This window comes from Cyprinodon tularosa, unplaced genomic scaffold, assembly GCF_016077235.1.
Source record: "Cyprinodon tularosa strain WSP-4 unplaced genomic scaffold, ASM1607723v1 ctg94, whole genome shotgun sequence".
Taxonomy (NCBI): Eukaryota; Metazoa; Chordata; class Actinopteri; order Cyprinodontiformes; family Cyprinodontidae; genus Cyprinodon; species Cyprinodon tularosa.
Genome location: NW_024039718.1, coordinates 2,338,653 through 2,362,131, shown reverse-complemented (window position 1 = coordinate 2,362,131; position 23,479 = coordinate 2,338,653). Strand labels below are relative to the sequence as shown.

Sequence of the window (23,479 nt, the reverse complement as noted above, 5' to 3'; positions counted from 1 at the left end):
AGTGAGTTACGGTCTAAACCACAGCAACATATGGCCCATTCAGCTCAAGCCTACACCCCTCTTCGCCATACTCGCCACAACATAACCCGTTCAGCCGGATTCTACTCATCTCATCCACTTACTGGCCGCAATATAACCCCTTCAGCTCAACAATATACCTATCCTCACCATACTTACCACAAGATGAACCCTACAGCTCAACCCTACATCCCTCATCAACAAAGCAACCCCGCTGATCAGCACAATGGACCTGGAATGACAGACTTTGTTAAGTATTTGGCACGTCGCGAGCTAGTGACTACCGGTCTCACCCAGTTTGATGATCGCCCTGAGAGTTTTAGGGCGTGGCAATCGTCCTTTGACAACGCTATCAGAGGTCTCTGCCTTTCAGCCAGCGAAGAATTGGACCTCTTGACTAAATGGCTGGGCAAGGAGTCATCCCGCCACGTCCGCACAATTCGTCAGGTGCACGTCAACGATCCAGATGTAGCACTGAGCAATGTGTGGAGAAGGCTGATAAAGTTATATGCAGCGCCTGAGGTACTGGAAAAAGCACTTTTTAAGAAACTGGACGAATTCCCTAAGATTGCCAGCAAGGACCACTTCAGACTAAGGGAGCTCGGAGACCTCCTTATGGAGTTCCTATCGGCAAAAAACGACGGATACCTACCTGGGTTGGCCTTCCTGGATACCTCTCGGGGCATCAGCCCTATAGTAGAGAAACTTCCACATGCCCTACAGGAGAAATGGATAACACGAGGCTCTAGGTTCAAAGATGAATACGACGGGTGCTTTCCCCCATTCTCCTTCTTTGCGGAATTTGTCTACTATGAAGCAGAAATCAGGAATGACCCAAGCTTTGCTATTCCCAACAGTAGCAATCTTCCTGTGAAAGATAAGACAGGCTATCGGAGTGGAAAAGTGCCGGTATCAGTTCACAAAACCGATGTTGCTGCAGAGACTGAGTCTGACGTCCCCTCAAAGCAGGCTGAGAAGCCTGGCACAAACTGTCCAATCCATCATAAGCCGCACCCACTGAAGAAATGCCGTGGATTCAGAAGTAAGACACTTGAAGAAAGGAAGTTGTTCCTCCGCGAAAATGGGATATGCTACAGATGCTGCGCATCCACTTCCCATCTAGCCAAAGACTGTAAAGTCCCCCTCAAATGCAGTGAGTGTGAAAGTGACCGCCATATTGCAGCCATGCACCCTGGTCCAGTACCCGAGACACCCAAGGTTCAAGCTTCTACAGCAGAGAAAAAAGAAGGAGAAGAACTTGGGTGTGTACCTACAGTCATGTCACACTGCACTGAGATTTGCAGTGAAGGAAAACCACCAATGTCCTGTTCGAAGATATGCTTGGTCCGAGTATTTCCTAAGGGGCAGCGCGACAAGGCCATCAACATGTATGCCATACATGACGACCAGAGCAACCGCTCCTTAGTAAGGCCCGAATTCTTCGACCTATTCAATGTCAAAAGCAACTCCTCTCTTTATTCACTGAAAACATGCGCTGGCATCATGGAAATGTCTGGCCGGAAGGCAGAAGGCTTCGAGATAGAGTCTGTGAATGGGGGAGTTACACTCACTTTGCCGCCACTCATAGAATGCGACCCACCAATAGGTCAGAAATTCCGACCCCAAAGGTGGCTCTGTTCCATCCCCACCTAAAGTCCGTGGCAAAGCACATCCCTGAGCTTGATCCAAACGCACAAATCCTTCTCTTGCTAGGGAGAGACATCATAAGAGCACACAAGGTGCGCCAGCAGATAAATGGACCCCATGATTCCCCCTTCGCTCAGAGGCTGGATTTAGGCTGGACGGTGGTTGGGGAAGTGTGCCTTGGACACGCCCATAAGCCCAGGGTGAGCGCCTTCAAGACCCACGTCTTGGAGAAGGGACGTCCCTCCTTCTTGTCACCTTGCAATAACTTCATTGATCTGAAAGAGAAGATGTGCCACGGCGGGGAGCAACCAAGCAGTCTCATCAACACCCCCCAGTCCAGTCTAGAAAGAGTTACTGAGCATCGCTTGGGTCAGAACCTGTTTCAAACAACAGAAAATGACAATAAGGTTGCTCAATCCATCGAAGACATTGCATTTCTAAAGATCATGGACTCTGAGGTGTACAGAGATGACAAGAACAACTGGGTCGCCCCATTACCCTTCAAGGTCCCACGAAGGAGGCTCCCAAACAATCGAAAGCAGGCACTCAATCGTCTTTCCTCACTTTGTCAGACCCTGAACAGGAAACCTGTGATGAAACAACAGTTCCTCGACTTCATGAGAAAGGTGTTTGAGGACGATCATGCCGAACCAGCCCCTTCCCTGATGCAGGACGAGGAGTGCTGGTACCTCCCAACATTTGGAGTTTATCACCCTCGGAAGCCTGGTCAAATTCGAGTGGTTTTCGACTCCAGTGCTCAGGAACGTGGTGTCTCCCTCAACAACGTGCTGTTGACAGGCCCAGACCTTAACAACAGCCTGCTGGGAGTCCTAATCCGTTTCAGAAAGGAGAAAGTGGCAATCATGGCGGACATCCAGAAAATGTTTCACTGCTTTCTGGTCAGAGAGGACCACCGCAACTTTTTGAGGTTCTTGTGGTTCAGGGATAATGACCCGACGAAAGACATAATCGAGTACCGGATGAAGGTGCACGTTTTCGGCAATAGCCCTTCACCCTCCATTGCCATCTATGGGCTGAGGCTTGCTGCCAAAGAAGGGGAACGTGAACATGGCGCAGACACACGAAGGTTCATAGAGAGACACTTCTACGTCGACGACGGGCTCATGTCCTTGCCCAGTGACACAGAGGCCATCAGCCTCCTCAAGCGGACGCAAGCATCTCTTGCTGAGTCAAACCTTCGACTCCACAAAATCGTCTCCAACAGCCCAGCTGTGATGAAGGCCTTCCCACCAGAGGATCATGCTGTAGGTATACAGGATCTAGACCTGAGTGAGGAGAGCACGGTTTTACAACGAAGTCTTGGGTTGTGCTGGGAGATAGCTAGTGATGCATTTACCTTCCAAGTAACTGTGGGTGACAAGCCGTTCACCCGGCGTGGTGTCCTGTCCACCATCAACAGTGTCTTTGATCCACTTGGTCTAGCCTCTCCGGTCACAGTGCAAGGAAGGGTTCTACTTCGGGAACTTACCTGTGACACTTCTGATTGGGATGCTCCACTCCCAGAGGAGAAACGAAGTGAATGGGTAACCTGGCGAGACTCACTCCTAGAGCTGAAGGAGCTGCACATCCCTCGTACCTACACATCAGATTCCCTTACTAAGGCACGACGACTGGAACTATGTGTGTTTTCTGACGCCTCCACCAAGGCTATTGGAGCTGTTGCTTACCTAAGAGCCATTGATGAAGATGGGAAAAGCAATGTCGGCTTCGTCCTAGGGAAAGCCAAATTAGCCCCTCAGTGTAAGCCTACCATCCCTCGCCTTGAACTTTGTGGCGCTGTGCTAGCAGTAGAAATGGCAGAGCTCATCCTTGAGGAAATAGATCTCAAGATGGATGCAGTCAAGTTTTACTGTGATAGCAAAGTGGTCTTGGGGTACATACATAACGAGGTGAAGCGATTTTACGTGTATGTACACAACAGAGTGCAACGGATACGCCAGTCGACCAAGCCAGAGCAGTGGCTCTATGTACCAACAGAGCACAATCCAGCTGATCACGCATCCAGGGCTGTCTCTGCATCAAACCTTGCAAGAACTACATGGTTCAGCAGACCAGCTTTCCTTCAAAGACCGTATGATGGTCTACAGGAGAAGTCCGAGTCCTTCGAACTCATTAGACCCGAACTTGATGTTGATGTGCGACCCGAAGTATCAAGCTTCCAAACACAGGTCCAAGTACAATCTCTCACAACAGATAGGTTCAAGCGCTTTTCTACTTGGGACTCACTAGTGAGAGCTGTCACCTTGCTCATCCACATAGTCCAGTGTCACAAGTCTAAGGACGACGCAAAGGGATGTAAAGGCTGGCATTGGTGCAAACAACCACGCACACCTGATGAGCGTTCACAAGCCATGAACGTCATCATACAGGCCGTCCAAAGAGAAGCTTTCCCAGCTGAGTTCTCTGCTCTGATAAATGGTGAGGCTCTACCAAGCAGCAGCCCACTCTGTAGGCTCACTCCAGTAGTAGAAAAAGGCCTCATGAGAATAGGAGGAAGGCTCACACATGCACCATTGAAACACACTGAAAAGAACCCCCTAGTTCTACCTAAGCGAAACCATGTTTCTTCCCTGTTAGTGTCCTACCACCACAAGCAGGTGAAACATCAGGGGCGCCATTTCACTGAAGGTGCCATAAGGTCTTCAGGCCTGTGGATCATTGGATGCAAACGGCTCGTCAGCTCCATCATACATGGGTGTGTCACCTGTCGGAAGCTACGAGGCAAGATGGAAGAGCAAACCATGGCAGCTCTGCCCCCTGAGCGTCTCAGTACATCTCCACCCTTCAGTTACGTTGGGCTGGACGTTTTTGGGCCATGGAAAGTCACTGCAAGGCGTACTAGAGGCGGGCAAGCCGAAAGTAAACGTTGGGCGATATTGTTTACCTGCATGAGCACTAGAGCTGTGCACATAGAGATAGTCGAGTCCATGGATACCTCTAGTTGCATCAATGCCCTGAGGCGACTCTTTGCAATCCGTGGACCTGCAAAGCAATTAAGGTCTGATTGTGGGACGAATTTCATTGCTGCTAGCAAGGAACTCGGACTGTCAAAACAGCAACAAGGGTCAAGTATCCAGAGATACCTGAGTGACCAAGGTTGCTCTTGGGAGTTCAATCCCCCATACTCATCGCATATGGGAGGCTCTTGGGAGAGGTTGATTGGAGTAGCCCGACGGATCTTCGACTCCATACTGCTACAGGAGCATGTCCATCTCTCCCATGAGGTCCTATGCACTTTCATGTGTGAAGTGTCCGCGATGATTAATGCGAGACCCCTTACTCCAGTGTCTACCGACCCAGATGCACCTTTTCTGTTGACTCCCGCAATGCTGCTCACACAAAAGGGTGCTGTGCCTCCTCCACCTGGGGACTTCTCAGATAAGGACCTCCACCAGAGCCAGTGGAGACAGGTGCAAGCTCTTGCGAGCACATTCTGGACCCGATGGAGACGGGAGTACCTCCCTACACTACAGAGCCGTCGCAAGTGGGTTGGGGCACACCGCAACCTGCAACAAGGCGATATAGTCCTGTTAAAAGACAGCCAAGCTGCAAGAAACGATTGGCCGCTGGCACTGGTGACCGCGACTCACCCAAGCCAGGATGGAAAGGTGCGGAAGGTTGAAGTGAAGACTACAGCGCAAGGGGTTCCAAAGACATTTCTGAGACCAGTCTCAGCTGTTGTTCTTCTTGTTCCCAAAGAGGACTAAGTTGATATTTAGATAGTTTAATAGTTAAGTGACATTACAGATGCCAGGCGGGGAGTGTTCTGCCTCCCAGGCAGTTGAGTTTTAGGCATTTTAGCGCCCCCCTGTTTGGTAATGTGGTCAAATGTGGTATTGCAGTAGCACATGTTCCTGTCAGTTAATGGAGACCTCAGCAGATTATGGAGCTGTCTTTTCATCTGTCACCATCTGTTTGCTTTGAGCCATAGAAAGCATCGTCTGTAAGTAATATGTATCATTTACATGGATATCTTTTAGTTTTAATATATATTGATGGAAATTTTCATGTTGCTAGATTAATATCTAGGTATTCATTCATCACCATCGTTCCGCATAGGATATGCTCATTATATCATACATCCAGGATTTTTAAGATACCTGTACTGTATTTGCTACTATAGTTCATGTCATTTTGGTTTAATATTCATGCATTAGTGTTTGTATTAGAAATTCATTCGACCTTATTTCTGTATTATTTCAGTTTTACACCTTGTCTGACAACAAGAGTCTGCAGTAAACTTGGAGCTTGAGACGCTACATCCTGACTCTCGCGTTATCATTCAGGGAGTTTGGCTGGCTGTCTAATTTTGGTTATGCACACCATTAGGAGGGCAGTACATTGTTAATGTATCCTTAGGGAACATGCTGTATAAATGCAGCTGCATATTTATTTTTTTCACTAATGTTAGATCGCTCTAATACCCGAGAAAAAAGGTATTTAAGTTCATTTATGATATATAAAGATCACCTTTTATTCAGCTTCATCCACCTTTTCCTCATCTCTGATGGGATAACCTGTGCCTACATATAAAAGCAGCTCCACAGCATGATCCTGCCTGCACCATGTTTCGCAGATGAAGTTGTGTGTTCAGGGAAAATGTATTAGTAGTTTTGTTCCACATATAGTGTTGTGCGTAGTGGTAGTGACCATGCTGACCTGTATTATGCTTAAATCCCTCTAAATGAAGTGCAACTGAAGGACCATAACATAATATTCCGGTATTTCTTTCAAAAAGATGATAAAATATATAAAAAGTCCATACTGTAGGATACTTTTACCTGGCTCTGTATAATAAAGGAGACAAATCAACACAAAAACAAAGCTACAATAAATGTTCCAGATGTATTGAAATAATAAATTACAAAATAGGCCTTATTTAATCACTCTTTATTTCAACAAATAATAAGGACTGCAGTCATTGTGATAAATCATTACATTATAACATACTCCCAAACAGGCACATTATACATACTTCTCTTATTGTGGCTAAGTTGCCTATAATAAAAGTCTGACTTTTTCCTGCAGTAGCACTGCTATAATTATAACACAACTTTGCACAGTTAGAAAATTCAAAACAATAATTTATCTTCTTAAATAAACTAACATATAAATAGTACGCTACCATAAAGGTTTGGCAAATAAAAGTCTGTGTTCAGTGCATAATGTGCATGGCAATTTAGAAGATACATTCATGACCCCATGGTGGTCAGTTTACTCCTCCGTGTCTGAGCTCTCTACTGGCTCTGTGTTGTGGGTCAGCATGTAATTGTCCATATCGATGGAAGTGCAGTTGTGGATCGAGTAGCGCAGACGCTCAGTGAGGATGGCCTGGCTAGTATAAGGGGGCAGGCGGAGCAGGAAGAAGCAAGTCTGAGCAGTAGGGAGTCCATTTATGGGCTGAAGGTGAAGAGATGAGGAAAAAACAAACAAATGTTGAAGATCATTGTTGCAAATTTTGTTTCGGATAAACAAGTCCTCAGAATGATGCCTTACCCTGTCGACTTTTATGATTTGGAACTTCTGTGAGATGTCGGCTGGGTTAGAGGGCAGCCTGGATCTGCCGGAAACAAACCGCAGGAAAAGCACCCGCTCCTCATTGGTGAACTCCTCCAAGCTCTCCCAGAACCAGCGGATCAGCTGGTGGTTCTCTGTGATGTCCCGGTAGCGCACAAGCTTCTTTAGCATCTCAACAGATACCTCTGGCAGGCCACATACCAGCTGTTCAAGCTGCTGCGCTGTCAGCAACGACAGGAGGGGGACTGGGATGATGGTGGCCATGCCCTCTCTGACAGCATCCACCTGGTCAGGGAAGAACAAGCTCAGTTTTGAGTTTTCTGAAGACAAGACAACAACATGGGGTTGTTTAGTGAGTGCTAAGACAAACAGGTGGACAGTTAGGGGCGGCTACAACATAATTCATGGTATCTTACAACAGGTCTGGCAACATGAGGATATGGATCCAAACATTTTCTCAAAATATATTAAATTAATTTTCTTACATCTAAAGGAGTTGGTTTATTTGCTTAAAGCGAAAATAATTACATGTTTGGTTGATTAAAATAAAGTAGGACTGAAACAGTCGGATTATTGTGATTAATCGATTATCAAAATAATTCCTTTGATTATCGATCGTTAACTAGACTATAGAAACTTTATAACATGCCTTTAGCTGAAAGAGCAACCCACTTAGAGAAATAATTATACCAAAATTGTAAATTGTAATTGCAGCCCTAAAATAAAGGTTGCCCTACCCAACAAAATCAGGGCTAACGTGCTTTCAGCTGCTACTCAGACGATATTTAACAAACAGCAAATGTTTTCTGGCAGGAATCTCCAAGCTAAGCAGGTTTAGTCAGATGTCCAGGTTCTCAGGGAAAAAAATAGCTTCAGATTCTGGCTGGATCACTAGTGGCACCAATTTGATAACTTATTTAGCCTTTTGGCGTAAACATGCCTGGATAATGGTCTTAAACGATCTGGTGACAGATGGCAACCCTCACTTCTTACTACAATGATTGCTATGGTGTAGTCATTTTTATAGACAAACTGACCTTGTTTTATGTTTTAATTATTACAATAAACGTGTCCGACAGCTTCTTATAATAGTTACACAAATAAATGAAAAAAAAGTCCAAGATATCAACTTGATATTAGCTCTGCAGGATGATTAAAACTAAGGTATCCATTTAGCAGATTTTAAGGTTTTTAGAGATCTTTTAACTTTACCTTAAGGCTTCTTTTGTCTGGTATTAATATTTATGTTTTGAAGGGGCTCAAGCTGAAAGGTTAAGGAGGGGACAAAAAAATTTGGGTTATGGCAGGGAGGCCTTTAAAACTCAGAGACATGGAACTCATCACCACAAATAGAATATAATCAGCAAAAAATTTCCAATAGCCTAATCAGCCTTTATAAAAGAGATTTCATTTCTACTGATTATTGAGAGTTTATAAATTCCTTTACATGTTATCTTATAATTAAATATAATTATAAGTCGGGATCTGTGGGGTATGCTGCTTGGGGTCTGGGCTGGTGTATGCCCGGCTGTAATAAGTATTTTAATTCATACAACTTAAATGTTCAAGAACTTTTGAGAGATGATTTTCTCATTTCTTATTAAAGAAAAAAAAGTATTAAATTAAAATGATTTTAAATCTGTCTTGGGTTTTCCTCTACATGTTTAATGTGGTTTTACATTAGACACAGACTATAAAGAAAACGTATGCTTCTCCATTTTTCTGCTGTTTTAATTTACCCAGTATCCGGTAAAATCTAGACTGCTTTGTGTAAGATAACATTTCTATAAAGTGCTCAGTTGGTAAATTTATTGATTGTTTTGCAAGTTCAAGGACTATTTATTTTATTTAAATTGTGAACAATCTTCCAATCAATTCCAGGGGTTTTAAAAGATAGCAATGATAGTAGTTCCTTGGGAAAGATATAAAACTGTATTTGAGGTGTTTTCACATACTGACCCCAAACTATCTCAAAACCAAACTGAAACTGAAACATAGACCTCCGAACCTGTGAATCCATTTCATGCAGTCTGTAGTCCAGAGCTCTCTCTACATATTCGGTGCGGTTGGAAAATGTCAGGGAGATGCTCTGACCTCGAGGGACCACCGGTACCAGTCTTCCATCTGCACTGTGGGCCATGAATGAATCCAGAGGGATCATCTGTGGTGGGAGGTATGATACAGAAAAAGGAAAACAGATGATGAACTCTTCTTACTAAGAATAATCCCTGAAAGCATTTGATTTTTTTTCCTGGCTTCTCACCACATGGAAATTATCTGCGGTGATTCCACTGTTTTCCAAGTGAAGGATGCCTTGGAGGGTTCGATAGGTGAGGAGGTCGACCTCCTCCAGGTCAGCTTCTGCCAGCGGCATACAACAAAGCTGCTTCCACACCCATGGGGCCAGATGCAAGTCCAGAGGCTTCTTGGTTCGTATGGCTACAGCCATGAGGATACCCAAGAAGCGGAACTGTACCATGTGATCCTCAGAATGAGCCCCGGGGTTTAGCAAGAACCTAAAAGCATTTGGAGCCATTACCAATGGTGGCATTGTTGCAGACAATCAGATATTCTGCTTTACTAACAAAAACAATGTGCACCTGTCAGTGTTGCATCCAACATCTGCAAAGCTGTTGGGAGTGTGGATCAGGAGATCCACTGCACCAGACTGCAGCTCCTAGTACAAAAACATTAAGTTGGGTCATTTTAAGGCAGGTTTAATTTTGTCCGTGATGTTTCCCGACTTGTGTAACAAACACCTACCAGGCACATCTCAGTAATGGTGTCATCAAACACTCCGCCGGCATCGTCGGCTCCCTCTCCAACCAGCTTCACCTTCCAAGCTCGGGACGGCAGCCGCAGCTCCATAGGGTTGAGGTTCACAACCTGCTTTGCGATCTGCACAAAAATGGGCTTGCTTGAACGCCCTCTGTGGGAGAGAAAGAGAATGGGTTTGCAAGAAAACAAATAAATAAAACAATCAACATTCTAAATAAAAGCCCTAAGGCTCCTGGTTGGTCAGCTGAAAACCAAGCATTAGGGCAGCCAAGCACCTGTATTATCGCCAAACCCGGAAGAGCTTCCGGTTTAGCCACAGGACTGTATAACACAGTAAGTCTCACCTTGTAGAAATCCGTTTCACTGTGATTTGTGGCCCATATGTTTTGCCCTGGGTCATCGTCCGGCCGATTGAGCGCACAAGAGGCAGAGTGTTGACCTTGGGTGAAAGCAGACCTCTGAGCTCACCCCTGATGATGGCCGTTGCCCCTGAAGTATAGCGTGAAGGGGAGATCTGGACAAGAGAAAGGCACAGCATGTAAAATAAGACAGACAACTGCAGATCTGAGAGGATATATGAAATGAAACATGAGGGTGTAGACAAATATGTTAAAGTGGTGAAGATGGTTACGAATTAATTCATTTTTCAGTGCAATAGCAAGATTTTTGATTAAAAAATAACTTTTTTTCTTATTTAGTCAGAGTATGTTTTTAACAACTGTATTACAGCTGCTGGTTTCCCTAATAATTATGCTGAAATAAATATATTAAAACTATTCATTAACTTACTGACCGCAGATCATTGTGATTACAGTAGATTTACTCAACTTTCTGATTGCATAAAAGCTGTCAAACAGCTTCTTTTCTCTTAGCCATTTTTAAAAATGAACATCCAATGCAACCAAAAAAAGACATGTTTTTTATCTGCATAGGCAAGACGATACTTATAAAAGGATTCACCTCAACTTGCTGTTTTTACAGCATGAAGGAAAAATGTAAAGCTAAATTTGCAGCAAGATTGGAAAAGTAAATGACTTCTACTTCATGCAGAAAATATAATTTTTAAAGGTCTGCAGCAAAGAGGGACAACTGGATGACACCAATGGCCTGATCTAGTAAGATCTCTAAATTACATCTGCAACCCTTCAAAACTGCTTAATAGGTGTGATTTCATTTATTTTTTACCACCTACTTCATTGAGCAGTGACCAACTCTGAGCATGCATTGTGACTCGTCCACTGTATTTAAATCTCACACAAGCTTTCTCAACTCCGTTTTATTAACTGTGTTCTATGGATGTAGATCTCCACCATTAAGGTAGTTTCGATATACACATTTGGATATACTACTATGATACGTTATAACTGCGATGCACTAAACCCCACTTTGTTGATACAATGCAATTAAAATCACTCCTGTTCACGATTCAATGTGATTCAAACATAACCTGATGTACATTAACTCTACCTGTGCATTTGCATCTAATGCATGTGTGTCGGACCACTGAAGTGAATCGGTGAATCTCCTCATCTCTACTGTGTTCCCACTCCACCCCTTTTCTGCATGTGCTCAGCGCAGAGACAAAGCTGAGTGAACATATAAAGATAAAATTGAAAACAGAGAAACTATGAGCGAGAAATAGTCAAAGAAGGCCTATGTGCCATTTCATCTGGGTTTATATCCAAACATTTCCGCTATAGATGCTGTGTGTTTATGCATTGGGTGTCTTTGGTTGCTTTCATACATCTAAATGCTGAAAAGGAAGAGAAGGAGGATAGCAAGACCACAGCTGGTTGAGTAGATATCATCAGAGTTGAGTATGTGCCCGACAGGTATTATATGATTTGAACCCAATGCATCAGTGTCCCTGTGCATTGACTGATAACTGCACACACAAGTTGTTGGCACAAAAAATCCACTACAGTGTTGCAGAGAAGCTACTAATATCCCATGCATGATTGATTAACGGTTTATCCAATTAGTAGATTAGCTTTGCTCGTACCGTCGGTTCGCATGTGTTTTTATTAATGTCAAACATAAGTAAACAAACATGTACTGTAGGGTCATTACACACCATCTAGATGCAAACAGGTCCTTTATGAACAATTTCAGAGAAAGAAGAAAAATCGTTGTTTGAAATGATGTGATTTAGAGTTTGTTAAACTTTTATTGGTCTCCTAACTAAAACCCTGAGCTTTAGCTGCGATGGACTTGCGCCTCCTGACTCTCGCCAGGAGATAGCTGGAGATAGGCACCAGCACCCTTTGTGACTCTGCTTGGGATAAGCATGACAGCAAATGGAACATTTAAAACACCAAAATGGTTACTCAAACATAAAATAAACCATTTGCTTTACTGCTTAAATCCTATAAAAAGCCACAAATCTACAAACACAAGAAATGATCGTAAAACCTTGGGATATCTAGAGTTATTGTGCAATGTGAAATTTTTCTGAAAACTCAAATCCAGTGAAACATTAGAAAGATGATGAAACACTGTGCTTCAGGTAAAAGGAAATTTCACAAAGCGGTAAAGCCGAGCATACACTGCGTGATATTTTCAATCATTGCACACAGCTACAATTCAAACTATAAGCCAAAACCGCAGGATTTAAAAGTTCACAGCTCACAATGCATGTTCTCACAATCTTATGACGGCCGACTGAATTTCAGACATGTTTGATTTTCTCCTGACCTTACGACTCCTGATCGGAAAGTGGTCATGAGAGGCTGATTGCCCCTTAATACACCCTGTATATTACACGACGCAAAAAATTCTTGCATGACTAGAAAATCAGCCCAAAAAAGGCAATAAAATCATACAGTGTATGGCCTGCTTAACAGGTTTGCAAATGTTTTTTATTACAAGGCTGTATTTCAATTTTTTTTGCAATTTTAAGTGCTAAATGATGCTCACACTAAAGGAATAGCTAACTTTTTTTTACATATACATGCCTCCTTTTGAGAAGTACATTTAAAATATTTAATGTACCTGGTTCTTGGTGTCTAGATTGAGCAGCCTCCAGGACTTGTACATGAGATCAGAGAAGTGGTATAGAACCCTGAGGCGCATGCTGAGGACATCGGGGCTGCAGTCCTTCAGAGTGTTGTACTGTGGAGGGACAGACTGGGGAAGACCTAGCTGCACGTGTCCAGAGCCACCTGCCAGTGAAAATAACACATGGGGCTTCCAGTTCTTTCACTTTTGATGGTTCATAAAGCGACACAGTCAGACTATACCTGAGTTTTTCATAAAGACAGAAGGAGTTGTCCAAGCCGCACTGTGGCATCGGCCAGCAGAGATCTGCTTGATGCGTTTACCCTGTAGAGCAGTTATGAGTGCTGGCTCCTTAACTTGATTGGAGTGTCCAAGACCAAGCTGGTAATAAAACAAATTAAAATGGAATGTTTTCTGAAAAGTCCTATAGTAAAATTCCTTGCTGTCTTAGTGGTTCTGTAACAGAACATGGCGGGTACCTGTCCTTCACTATTACAGCCCCATGCATACACGTCTCCAGTGGAGGCCAGAGCCAGAACATGTTCACAGCCCACAGCAATGTCATCAATAAAGAGCCCCTCCAGGGACGGCACCACCTGCGGCGTGGATTTATTTTTCAGCATGTTGTCGGGAAGACCAATCAAACGCTCTGAGGGATCAAGAGAAAATGGAAAAAATAAAAACATTGTTTTTACTGAACATATGTAAATTCTTTTAGGATAGTAAAATGGCTGCACAAAAATAAAGATATCATGATTTTAGCTATAGCTGCAGAATGAGAACAGTGATTTAAATTCCACGCAAAAGTATTAGCATCCATTCAACTGGTTTTAACAACTGCAATATTCACTGCACTGGGAAGTTATAAGAGTGCAAGAAAAAAGTAGCAGCAAGGGGGAAATAAATGTATTGATGTGAAAAATATGGCCTGTATTTGTATTTAGCAACCTTTACTCTATTACCTCCAAATGAAGTCTATGAAAACAAATAAGTACCATACGTTCCACCTTTGCATATTTTACAGCCAAAACATCAGCCTCCTCTGTGGCAAACATAAACAATAAGGAGGAGGGAAAACACCTGAAAGAGTCAGGGATTAATTATAAACAGTATCCTAAGCTTCGATCATCTGATGGAGCCGTGCTCAGTCCACCATCCAATAATGGAAATGGCCCAAATAAGAACCCACCAGCCTACGAAATAATATAACTGACTCCAACAGTAAGATGTACCTTGTCCGAATGTGTAGACATGTCCATCACTGCTTAGTGCCACAGAGAACTGAGTTCCACAGCAGACTTTCTTAATTCCCTTGTTGCACAATTGCTCCACTTTCTAAACAGAAATAAAAAGACATCATTTCAACCCTGGCCATATTAATAAGAAGCATAAAACATGAAGCTTTAAAACCTTCTACTACGTCTAATTTCTTTTCAGAAAAACAATAAACTTGGCTTAAATGCTTCCTGCAGGTTATATGGTTTGATGGCATTAACATACCTGAGGGTAGTATTTTGCTGTGGAGGAACCTGTTCCAAGTTTGCCATAATCCCCATCGCCAAAGGCCCACACAACAGTTCCATCCAAAGACACCACTAAGGTGTGGTTAAGACCACACGACACCTGAGAAATTCAGACGAACTTTTTATTTTTTTTGTTCTCCTTTGTAATGACATCAAAGCAATAATTCCATTTTAAGCATTTTTGAATCCTTACCTGTCCTACATGATAGCCCTCAAGCGCAGCGACCCTTTCAGGTAGCATCTTATTGGATGTGGACCTTAGACCCAGACGCCCAGATTCCCCACTGCCAAAGGTGAAGAGTTTCCCATCTGCTGTGACCACAGCGGAGTGCCTGAAGCCACAAGCAAGCTGGCCAAACAAAGCAAAACATTTTCAAAGCTGACTAATACCACAAACTCTGTTCTATTCTGTAAAGAAGGGTGTAAAACACTGATTCAAACACAGTCAAACTTCCAGAATATTTTAACCTGTTCCTAAATAGTGTATTTTTGCAGGTTTCAAACTTTAAACATATTATAAAAAATTAGGTAAGGCAAGGCAAGGCAGAGCAAATGTATTTGTATAGCACAATTCAGTACAAAGACAATGCAAAGTGCTTTACAGAATCAAAGCAAGTAGGAAAAAATAAATAAAATGAAAGATGCAGAAACAAAAAAGAATATCAAAAACAGTTGGACTAAAGAAAATAAAAAAGTTGAACTAATGATGTTTTGGTTGAACTGTTTAACTAGAACAGTCGAAGGCAATCCTAAACAAATGTGTTTTTAGTCTTGATTTAAAGGAACTCAGGCTTTCAGCACTTTTACAGTTTTCTGGAAGTTTGTTTGTTAGTCCTTTAATCCTGGAAATGTTCTTTAGGTGATCGAACACCGACCTTGTAATTGTCTTTAAATGCTTTTGGAGGTTCAGGTAAGAATCCAGCACTACACCTAGATTTCAGGCCTGATCAGTTGTTACTAGCTGAAGCGACTAAATCTGTGTGCTAAGTTTAGATCTCTCCTTTATTTTTCCAAAGGTTATTACTTCAGTTTTGTTTTTATTCAGTTGAAGAAAATTACGGCACATCCAGGCATTGATTTCTTCTAAGCATTTCCTCAGGTAAGCTACATTTTGTATCCAAGTGCAAATAAAACCGAAAATTTCTACCCAAACTAAAGAACAACCAATTATAACTGCAGATGAAATAACTGGGATGAAAAGAAAAATCAAATGACAAAAAAAAAAAAAAAAAGCACTGGATTGTTTCATGAGTTGGATTTTCTTTTCTTTTTTTTCATCAGTTCCTGATGAAATGCTAAAAATCAGTCAGTGGAGAAAAAAAAATACTTTTATAAAACGGAGATGCGTTCTGAATTTTGCATCAATGCATTGCTGCTTTTGGAAAGTTGGGTCAATTACTGTAAGATCAATAAGATGTAGAGGGCAAAACCTATTTTTTGATATACCGCTATGTGGATCTGGACAAGTCTGAATCTCCTTAGTGATGTCTAAACCTGCCTGAATATCTTGATATGTATCGATAAACTAACTGGGAATACAAAATGAGAAACTGTGAAGCATTTACAGTAAGTGGGGCATCTGGACAGTTCACACTGACTGCATGGCAGAGGCTCAAAAAGATTAGCTGAGCAGGAACCAATTAAAGCTGCACTAAACATCCATGCAGTCATCAGTTAAAATGAAATATTATAAAATCACAACAAATCTAAAAAACATAATATGTGATCCCAACTGCAGTGGAAAGAAAAACCTTCCATATACTGACACACAGTTGTTGGGGCTGTTTAGTGACACGTTTAAAGATCTCTACATTTAGTATCTTTTATTATCTAAAAACAAAATCCAGTGTTTAACTTATATATATATATATATATATATATATATATATATACACCCCCCCCCCCCCCCAAAAAAAAAAAAAAATATATATATATATATATATATATATATATATATATATATTTGGCTATAAAACCCTTACTGCATTTAACCAAAGCCCTGAGAAATAAAATATCTTTCTCCAAATATAAAAACATTTTTGTATTAAAAGGCTCCTTTCATGTTACATTTAGTGCAACTTTAAAAATAAATAAATAATATATAAAAAATTTAATTCGACAACTCAAGTTTGGTTGTAGGAATGAGCTGTAGCAAAACATAATTCAAATTCAACAATAAATGACAGCTCAGAGCACCAGTAGTGTTTACCTGGATGACCTCCTCCCCCTGCAGAGCCTCGATCTGTTTGGGTCTCCTTTGCCTCTCACTGTTGCCATGGCCCAGTTTTCCAAAATCTCCATCTCCCCAACTGAACACCTCCCCGGTTTCAGTCAGGGCCATCGAGTGTCCATCTGAGCCACAGGAGGTCACCAGCTGGGTCACAACATACCCTGTATAAAGAAACACCAGTCAGGTCCTGTTTAATATGAACTAAATACTTCCAGCACTGGTACGCAGGAAAATACTGAAGCAGGTTAAGAGCGAGTTAAGGTAAATGTCGTACCTTGAAATGCAGAGATAATAGTGGGAACATAGAGATCGTCAGAATTCCCCTGGCCAAGGCGACCGTATTGTCCTTCACCGACAGCGAGGACAGACCCATTGGTCTGGACCAGAAAAGTGCAATTTTGCCCACAAACAACCTGATAACACAGAAATAAGACAGATACATGAGTAAACAGCAGTAAATAGAAACAGAGGCGATAACCTGAGGGACAGGGGATACCTGCTGCGTCTGCAACAGGGAGGGAGCTACTGTAGGCATGGTGAGGTTGGTTCCCATTCCTGCTAACTGGCCGTAGCGTCCGTTACCCCAGAGGTACACCTCTGTCTTTCCTCCTTCCTGCCAATCCTGAATAACATAGAATGTCAGGTGGAAATAATTTGGTGTTTATTGTCTAAAAACCTTTTTTTAAGGTAAGTAAAAAAAAAGGAGAGAAAAGAAAACCTCAGGTCTGCTGGTGGCCCACGACATCAGCTGTTCATCCATCTTGAAGCTCCACATGCTGTTGTCCTATAGGTCATAAAACAGGATATCAGCAATGGACAGTTAATGAAAGAAAAAAAACATAACACCACCAAAATCATAACTCACCAAAGCCTTGGTGGTATTTATGTCCTGGACATCTAGAAGACCAGAAACAACAAAGGATTCAGGGAAGGCAGTTCCACTAGCGATGGCCTCTGCACTCTGGACAGTGGTGGCATACGTGAGCAGCCAGCTCCACTCCGAAAGGCAGGACGGAACATCAGCATAGGTGTGATGTGGAGGCCGTGGATACGAGCACAGATGTTTTTCTAAGGACAAACCAACAGCCAGGGAGGCCAGGTTCTGCAGGAAGGCACTGTGGACAAGTTGATCTCCAGCTGCCACGTGACTCTGCATTAACAAGATGCACTAAAGCTTAGCTCAACGGTTACATACTGGAGAATAATCATAAATCCACTTAAAAAAATTTCAGTAATGACCCTTTCATAGCTGTACTGCTCCTTCAGCAACAGTGGCAGCCTCTCGAGGAAGACGGCCAAACATGGCGCCCGATTCAGGCCCAAGATGTTCTGGCTTCTCAAGACCATTCGACAGGATGCCAGCACGTGGTTCTCACTGATCCAGTTGGGGGTGCAGCAGATCAACAAAACATCCTAGAAATGCAATGAGGGCCAGTTAAACAAATCTAGTGCCTTCCCGATACAATTGCTAATTTTGAAGTTTGACACATTTTTCACATTAAAAATCACAAAACTTAACGAGTTTAATGACAAAGCAGATTTTGTTATTTGGAACTAGAAGACTAAATAACAAAGACCATACATTGTTTCTACCTCTAATAAGATTCATAAACATGAGATCTGTGGACAGTTAGTCAGAGTTGACAAATGACACTATTATCTGTTAAATAAAGAAAAGAGCTAGAAGAAAACCTCTTTTAAGCTACAAGAGGATTTCACATCACATTGGACATAGAAAGGTAGAACATAATAAGAAACAACAGAATTTAGTAATCATTTGATAACACAAAAGATTCAACATTAGGGTCTGTGGTTATAGCACAACACAATGTTAAACTTGAATGAGTTAAAGCACTATGACAGAAGCAAGTAAGACTAATTTCTGCAGATATGAAAAAAAGATACCTTGGATCTCCCAAAGCAAGCAGCTACACCCAAGTTTGGTATCCATGTAGTGCTGACGACAGAGCCGAGCCCTGTAACAGTCTGTAACACTGAACCATCCTGGAAGAGACAGAACAATACAGGTTTTAAGAGCAGGTATATTTGTATTTCCACAGAGGACAAAGTTTCACATTGCTGATTAATGTTTGCGATTTGTAAAGCTTGGTTTTATTTTAAGGAATCACAGCTGCTGCAGAACTCATTTACCTGCAGAGACCAGATGTTTAGCAACCCCCCTATCCCTCCAGAAACCAATGCCAGGCCACTGGAACAAAATGAAAGGGACTTCACCGCTGTGATGTGCCCCTTCAGTACAAAAATACACTTTGCACTATCTTGCTGTAAATAGAAAAGCAAAAATAAAATGACTGAGTGTATTATCAAAAGTCATTTGAGCAGCTTTCACTTCTAGTCTGATAGCAGATAAGTTAGAAATCATTGCAGCAACAATGGATGAGATTTATAGCATAAAAACATGCAGGAAAATGTCCCTCAGAGGACCCAAACTGACCTTCACCTCGAAGCTTTTATCCTGGCTCGGTGGGCTGTTCAATATGTTTGGCAAAGATACAGTTGTACCTCCTTGCGGTAGAGTCCAAACATAAACCAACCCGTTCTGACAACCTCTATAAACATGTGAAAAGAAATAACCAAATATTTTATCTATATTCCATGTAGGCAAATTTTTACCATCTCTTTTTTGCTAAAGAGGAAATATGTATTTTCATAAAAAATGCTAAGTATCAAATCAACTCACACAGCCATCATGAGTCTTGGGCTGGGCGCTCTGCCAGCGAGTGGGCACCACTCTGCGGTGTTAACAATGCTGGTGTGATAAAGAGAGTGCAGGGTCACCCAGGTTCCCCCAGAGCGTCCTAGTACCTTCACCACCTCTGACCTCCCCAAAGACAGGAGCAGGTGTCCAGTGGGGTCCCATTTGAGGTAGCTGACAGTATCCTAAAAGGACAGAGATGGAGAGGAGAACTGGAATGTAAAAAGCAAAGAATTTAAAGAAAATCAACAGATTTTGGGCTGATAAAAATAAAGTGAGGAAAATAAGTATTTGAAAAACCTGCTATTTTCCCAGTTCTCCAACTTAAAAATCATAAGAAGTCTGAAATCTTCATCTGTGAGAGACATAATCGTTTCCTGTAGTTTTCCTGTACTTTTTCATCGAGTTTGCACACTGCAGGAGGGATTTTGGATCAGATGAGTCAGGTTTCTGGGCTGTCGCTGAGAAACAGAGTTTGAGCTCCCTTTAAAGATTTTCTATGTGGTTTAGGAGCATGTCTTCCAACATAACATTGTTATGTTGGAAGACCCAGCATCGACCCATCTTCAATTGAGGGAAGGAGGTTGTTCCCAAAAATCTGGCAATATATGGCCCTGGTTATCCTGTCCTTAATACAGTGCAGTCACCCTGTCCCAAGTGCAGATAAACACCCCCAAAGCATGACGCTACCACCCCCATGCTTCACAGTAGGGATGGTTTTGTTGGGATGGTACTCATCATTGTTCTTTCTCCAAACATGGTTAGTGGAATTATGACTGAAAAGTTCTATTTTGGTAGCAGAGTAAACGAGCCCCAAAATCATTTTTGCCTGCGAGTGGTCTAGCCTCGATCAATACCCCAGGCCCTAGAACTGCAGGGATGTGTTTTGAATTTCTGGATGCAAAGCGGGCGGGGTTTGGAGGGCATGACAAAGCTGCGCAACACTGGAGAAAGCACAACAAGGAAGATGGCAACAACTATTGAACAGTTGGAAGGATTAGACTGGGGGTTTTCATTGAAACGTGAGCAGGAAGAGGCTCTACGCTCATTCTTTTTTAAGAAGGATGTATTCACTGTTTCATCGACAGGCTGTTCATTTACACTTCGCCACCAGCTTTCTGTCGCGCTTTCTACGTCACAGTCAGTTGCGCTCATTGGTCAGAGCGTTGGCCAGGAGGCAAAGACATGGTTTGAAAAACAACTGGTTGTTCTCGTCAACAATCTTCCGATATCTCATTTATCTAAATTACACAATTAATCTCACATTTAGTCTGGTTTAACAGGCTACTATTTTGGTCTCATCTGACCACATATCTTTCCCCCATCACTCTTCTGGATTATCCAAATGGTCATTGGCTAACTTAAGATGGGCCTTGACATACGCTGGTTTAAGCAGGGGAAAGTTCGGTGCCACGCATGATTTCAAACGATGAGGTCTTGGTGTATTACCAAACGTAACCTAGGAAACGGTGGTCCCAGCTCTTTTCAGGTCATTGACCAGCTCCTCCCGTCTAGTTCTGGGCTAATTTCTCACCTTCCTTAGGATCATTGAGACCAGACCAGGTGAGATCTTGCATGGAGCCCCAGTTGGACGGTTTGGCGTATTCAAGTTTCTAATGAAATCTTTGCTCCAGCAGTGGAACTTTTTTCACTTAGCAGTTTGGAAATTTCCCCATAGCCCTTTCCAGCCATGCGGAGGTGTAAAAAATTGTCTCTAGTGTCTTTGGACAGCTCTTTGGTCTTGGCCATGTTAGTAGTTGGATTCTTACTGATTGTATGGGGTGGACAGGTTTCTTTATGTAATTAAAGACCTCAAACAGGTGCATCTAATTTAGGATAATAAATGGCATGCAGGTGGACATTTTGAAGGCAGACTAACAGGTCTTTGAAGGTCAGAGTTCTAGGTGATAGACAGGTGTTCAAATACTTACTTGCAGCTTTATCAAACAAATAACTACTTAAAAAATTTTATCTTTTTTAGATTATGTCTCTCACAGTGGATATGCACCAATGAGAGGGAGAACTTGGAAAATAGCAGGGTGTTTCCTCACTGTATATCACAGAGCAGAGTTGACTGGGGAGGAAAAGTTACTAGTGTAACACTTTGAAATTTGTTATATCTTCTACAGATAAAATAAAATGACACCATCTAAACCAGCTCCCTTAGAATTTAGACTTGTGTTTTACTGGTCCATCTCAGAGCAAATTGCCAGTTGATCTAATCTTTCCATGGAGAAACCTCCCAATCTTTACATTTTTTGCCAAGTATATAACATATGCTATGTAACTGAAAGTATTCAGACACATATCAAGTACAAATACTTTTTTTCTATTAACCTACATTTAAAATGTATGTACAGTGTATGACTAACCTGGAAGAGAGACAAAACAACAGGCTGTGTGTTCTCATAGCTCTCTGTTGTGCCCAGCAGGATCTTCCCGCTGGGATAGCCCACAGCAAAAGGCTTGTCTTCAGAGTGCCAGGCCACACAGTTAGGGGCTGTATGAAATAAAAAAACAACACATTAGGTGGAAAATTTTGAGACATAGCAGAAAAACTAAAAAGATATTTATGTTCTTAAGGGGCGCGGGGAAATCAAAGTCTTAATTTAACAATAAAATGTGTCAGCAGGTGAAACAGACTAAATAGTTTCTCTTTTATAATTCATGTAAATCTTTTGACACAGGTCAGAGAAGAATATCGTAGATAAGAGAGTGTTTCGCGGAAACTGGATTTTGCAAATGTTCAGACATCGAGGCATTTATTTTTTATTTTTTATTATTTATTGCAGGTAACCGAAAGAGAAAGAAACGAGAAGGTTGGATGTTTTACAGAATTCTTTCTGTTTCATCCTTTTAAACTTTCAACCTCTTCATGCTGGGGAATATCCACAATATTTAAGTTTCCAGTTGTTTAAAAACCTCAGTTAAAATCGGAATCATCTTAGTACCGCCTCTATAAGATGCTAAAGATTGTTAAAATTACCAAATAATTTTATTTTTGCTTGAAAATGAAGTAAACTTATGTGAAAAGCCATTTGTATTCACAATATAGAACAAAGAAAATATAATCTCATCTTTAAGCCTGTTTTTCTGATTGTGTTTTTAATCTGTGCACACAGCCTTCCCCTCACCTTCTTGTCTGTGGCAGTGAGTCAGATCAGTTCTCTTCACCAGCAGATCCTGATCTTGCATAGTGACTTGCAGCCAACAGAGGGAGCCATCCAGCCGTCCCACCAGCAGGCTCTCAGTAGGCCTGTTCTTGCAGGCTGCAGACTGATCCAGCAACCACAGATTGAAGCTCTGAGCCCAGCAAAGAGCTGTGACCCGAGAGCTCTGATCCTCTACATGGCAGAGAGATCCTGGAATGTGAGAGAATTCAGCATCAAAATTATATTTTTTATATATATTCCACTGGTTTCTGATATGATCTTTTTTTGCAACATTCAATTATTTCAGTGCAAAGTAATTACCGAAATTTAATTCAAATCCATTAAAATAGGAGATTTAGGTCCATTATGTTACTGTGCATTAGGTGTTAATATTTTGATGATATATTGAACATATTTGATATGGTAAAGGGGCCTCAATCAGAAAAAAGGTGGACTTGAGGTTCATTCCTGCTCTTAAAGCTACAGTGTGTAATTTTCAGCGACATCTAACGTCCAGACTGCAGACCGCAGCAACATGAACATCTCCCCCCCACCGCTTCTCCCCCCCAACAGTACGGCGAGCGTTACGGGACAAAATGTCTTCCACGACGTCCGCATCACCTACCTTCTCAAGTGATGAGGTTTGTTTACATAGATAATTTTACAGATAGTATTTCATTAGTCTGTGTGTTCAGTACCGTCTCAGTTCATCCCTCTCAACTTGCCTTAGTTACTTTCGAGCGTAATGGGCGATCTCGCAATCGCTAGTTTGTTGGCTCTGCGCTGCCGTAGCGCAAAGATGTCTGCCTCCATGGCTGCTAGACCCGCTCCTATGTAATTATAAATAACGAATTCTAAGGCAACGCAAATATTAAGGTTA

The 23,479-nt window shown here is 42.1% G+C and overlaps 1 protein-coding gene across 7 annotated transcripts in view; it reads right to left on the bottom strand.

Annotated features, from left to right (window-relative positions):
* Nucleotides 1-6,559: 6,559 nt before the first annotated feature.
* Nucleotides 6,560-23,479, bottom strand: part of LOC119776527 (probable E3 ubiquitin-protein ligase HERC1) — a 75,321-nt gene continuing 58,401 nt past the window's right edge. For all 7 annotated transcript variants that reach the window (XM_038274961.1, XM_038274962.1, XM_038274955.1 and 4 more), the window contains 25 exons: nucleotides 22,582-22,809; nucleotides 21,820-21,947; nucleotides 19,433-19,632; nucleotides 19,187-19,301; nucleotides 18,883-19,014; nucleotides 18,637-18,735; nucleotides 17,971-18,144; nucleotides 17,597-17,881; nucleotides 17,450-17,515; nucleotides 17,228-17,353; nucleotides 17,006-17,144; nucleotides 16,711-16,892; nucleotides 14,695-14,850; nucleotides 14,479-14,601; nucleotides 14,211-14,313; nucleotides 13,458-13,627; nucleotides 13,221-13,359; nucleotides 12,973-13,142; nucleotides 10,326-10,495; nucleotides 9,967-10,132; nucleotides 9,804-9,880; nucleotides 9,467-9,719; nucleotides 9,212-9,364; nucleotides 7,183-7,488; nucleotides 6,560-7,086 (listed from right to left, as the gene is read on the bottom strand). In XM_038274961.1, the coding sequence (XP_038130889.1) occupies nucleotides 6,901-7,086; nucleotides 7,183-7,488; nucleotides 9,212-9,364; nucleotides 9,467-9,719; nucleotides 9,804-9,880; nucleotides 9,967-10,132; nucleotides 10,326-10,495; nucleotides 12,973-13,142; nucleotides 13,221-13,359; nucleotides 13,458-13,627; nucleotides 14,211-14,313; nucleotides 14,479-14,601; nucleotides 14,695-14,850; nucleotides 16,711-16,892; nucleotides 17,006-17,144; nucleotides 17,228-17,353; nucleotides 17,450-17,515; nucleotides 17,597-17,881; nucleotides 17,971-18,144; nucleotides 18,637-18,735; nucleotides 18,883-19,014; nucleotides 19,187-19,301; nucleotides 19,433-19,632; nucleotides 21,820-21,947; nucleotides 22,582-22,809 (4,046 nt within the window). In that variant the 3' untranslated portion in view covers nucleotides 6,560-6,900. The remainder of the gene's footprint in view (nucleotides 7,087-7,182; nucleotides 7,489-9,211; nucleotides 9,365-9,466; nucleotides 9,720-9,803; nucleotides 9,881-9,966; nucleotides 10,133-10,325; nucleotides 10,496-12,972; nucleotides 13,143-13,220; nucleotides 13,360-13,457; nucleotides 13,628-14,210; nucleotides 14,314-14,478; nucleotides 14,602-14,694; nucleotides 14,851-16,710; nucleotides 16,893-17,005; nucleotides 17,145-17,227; nucleotides 17,354-17,449; nucleotides 17,516-17,596; nucleotides 17,882-17,970; nucleotides 18,145-18,636; nucleotides 18,736-18,882; nucleotides 19,015-19,186; nucleotides 19,302-19,432; nucleotides 19,633-21,819; nucleotides 21,948-22,581; nucleotides 22,810-23,479) is intronic.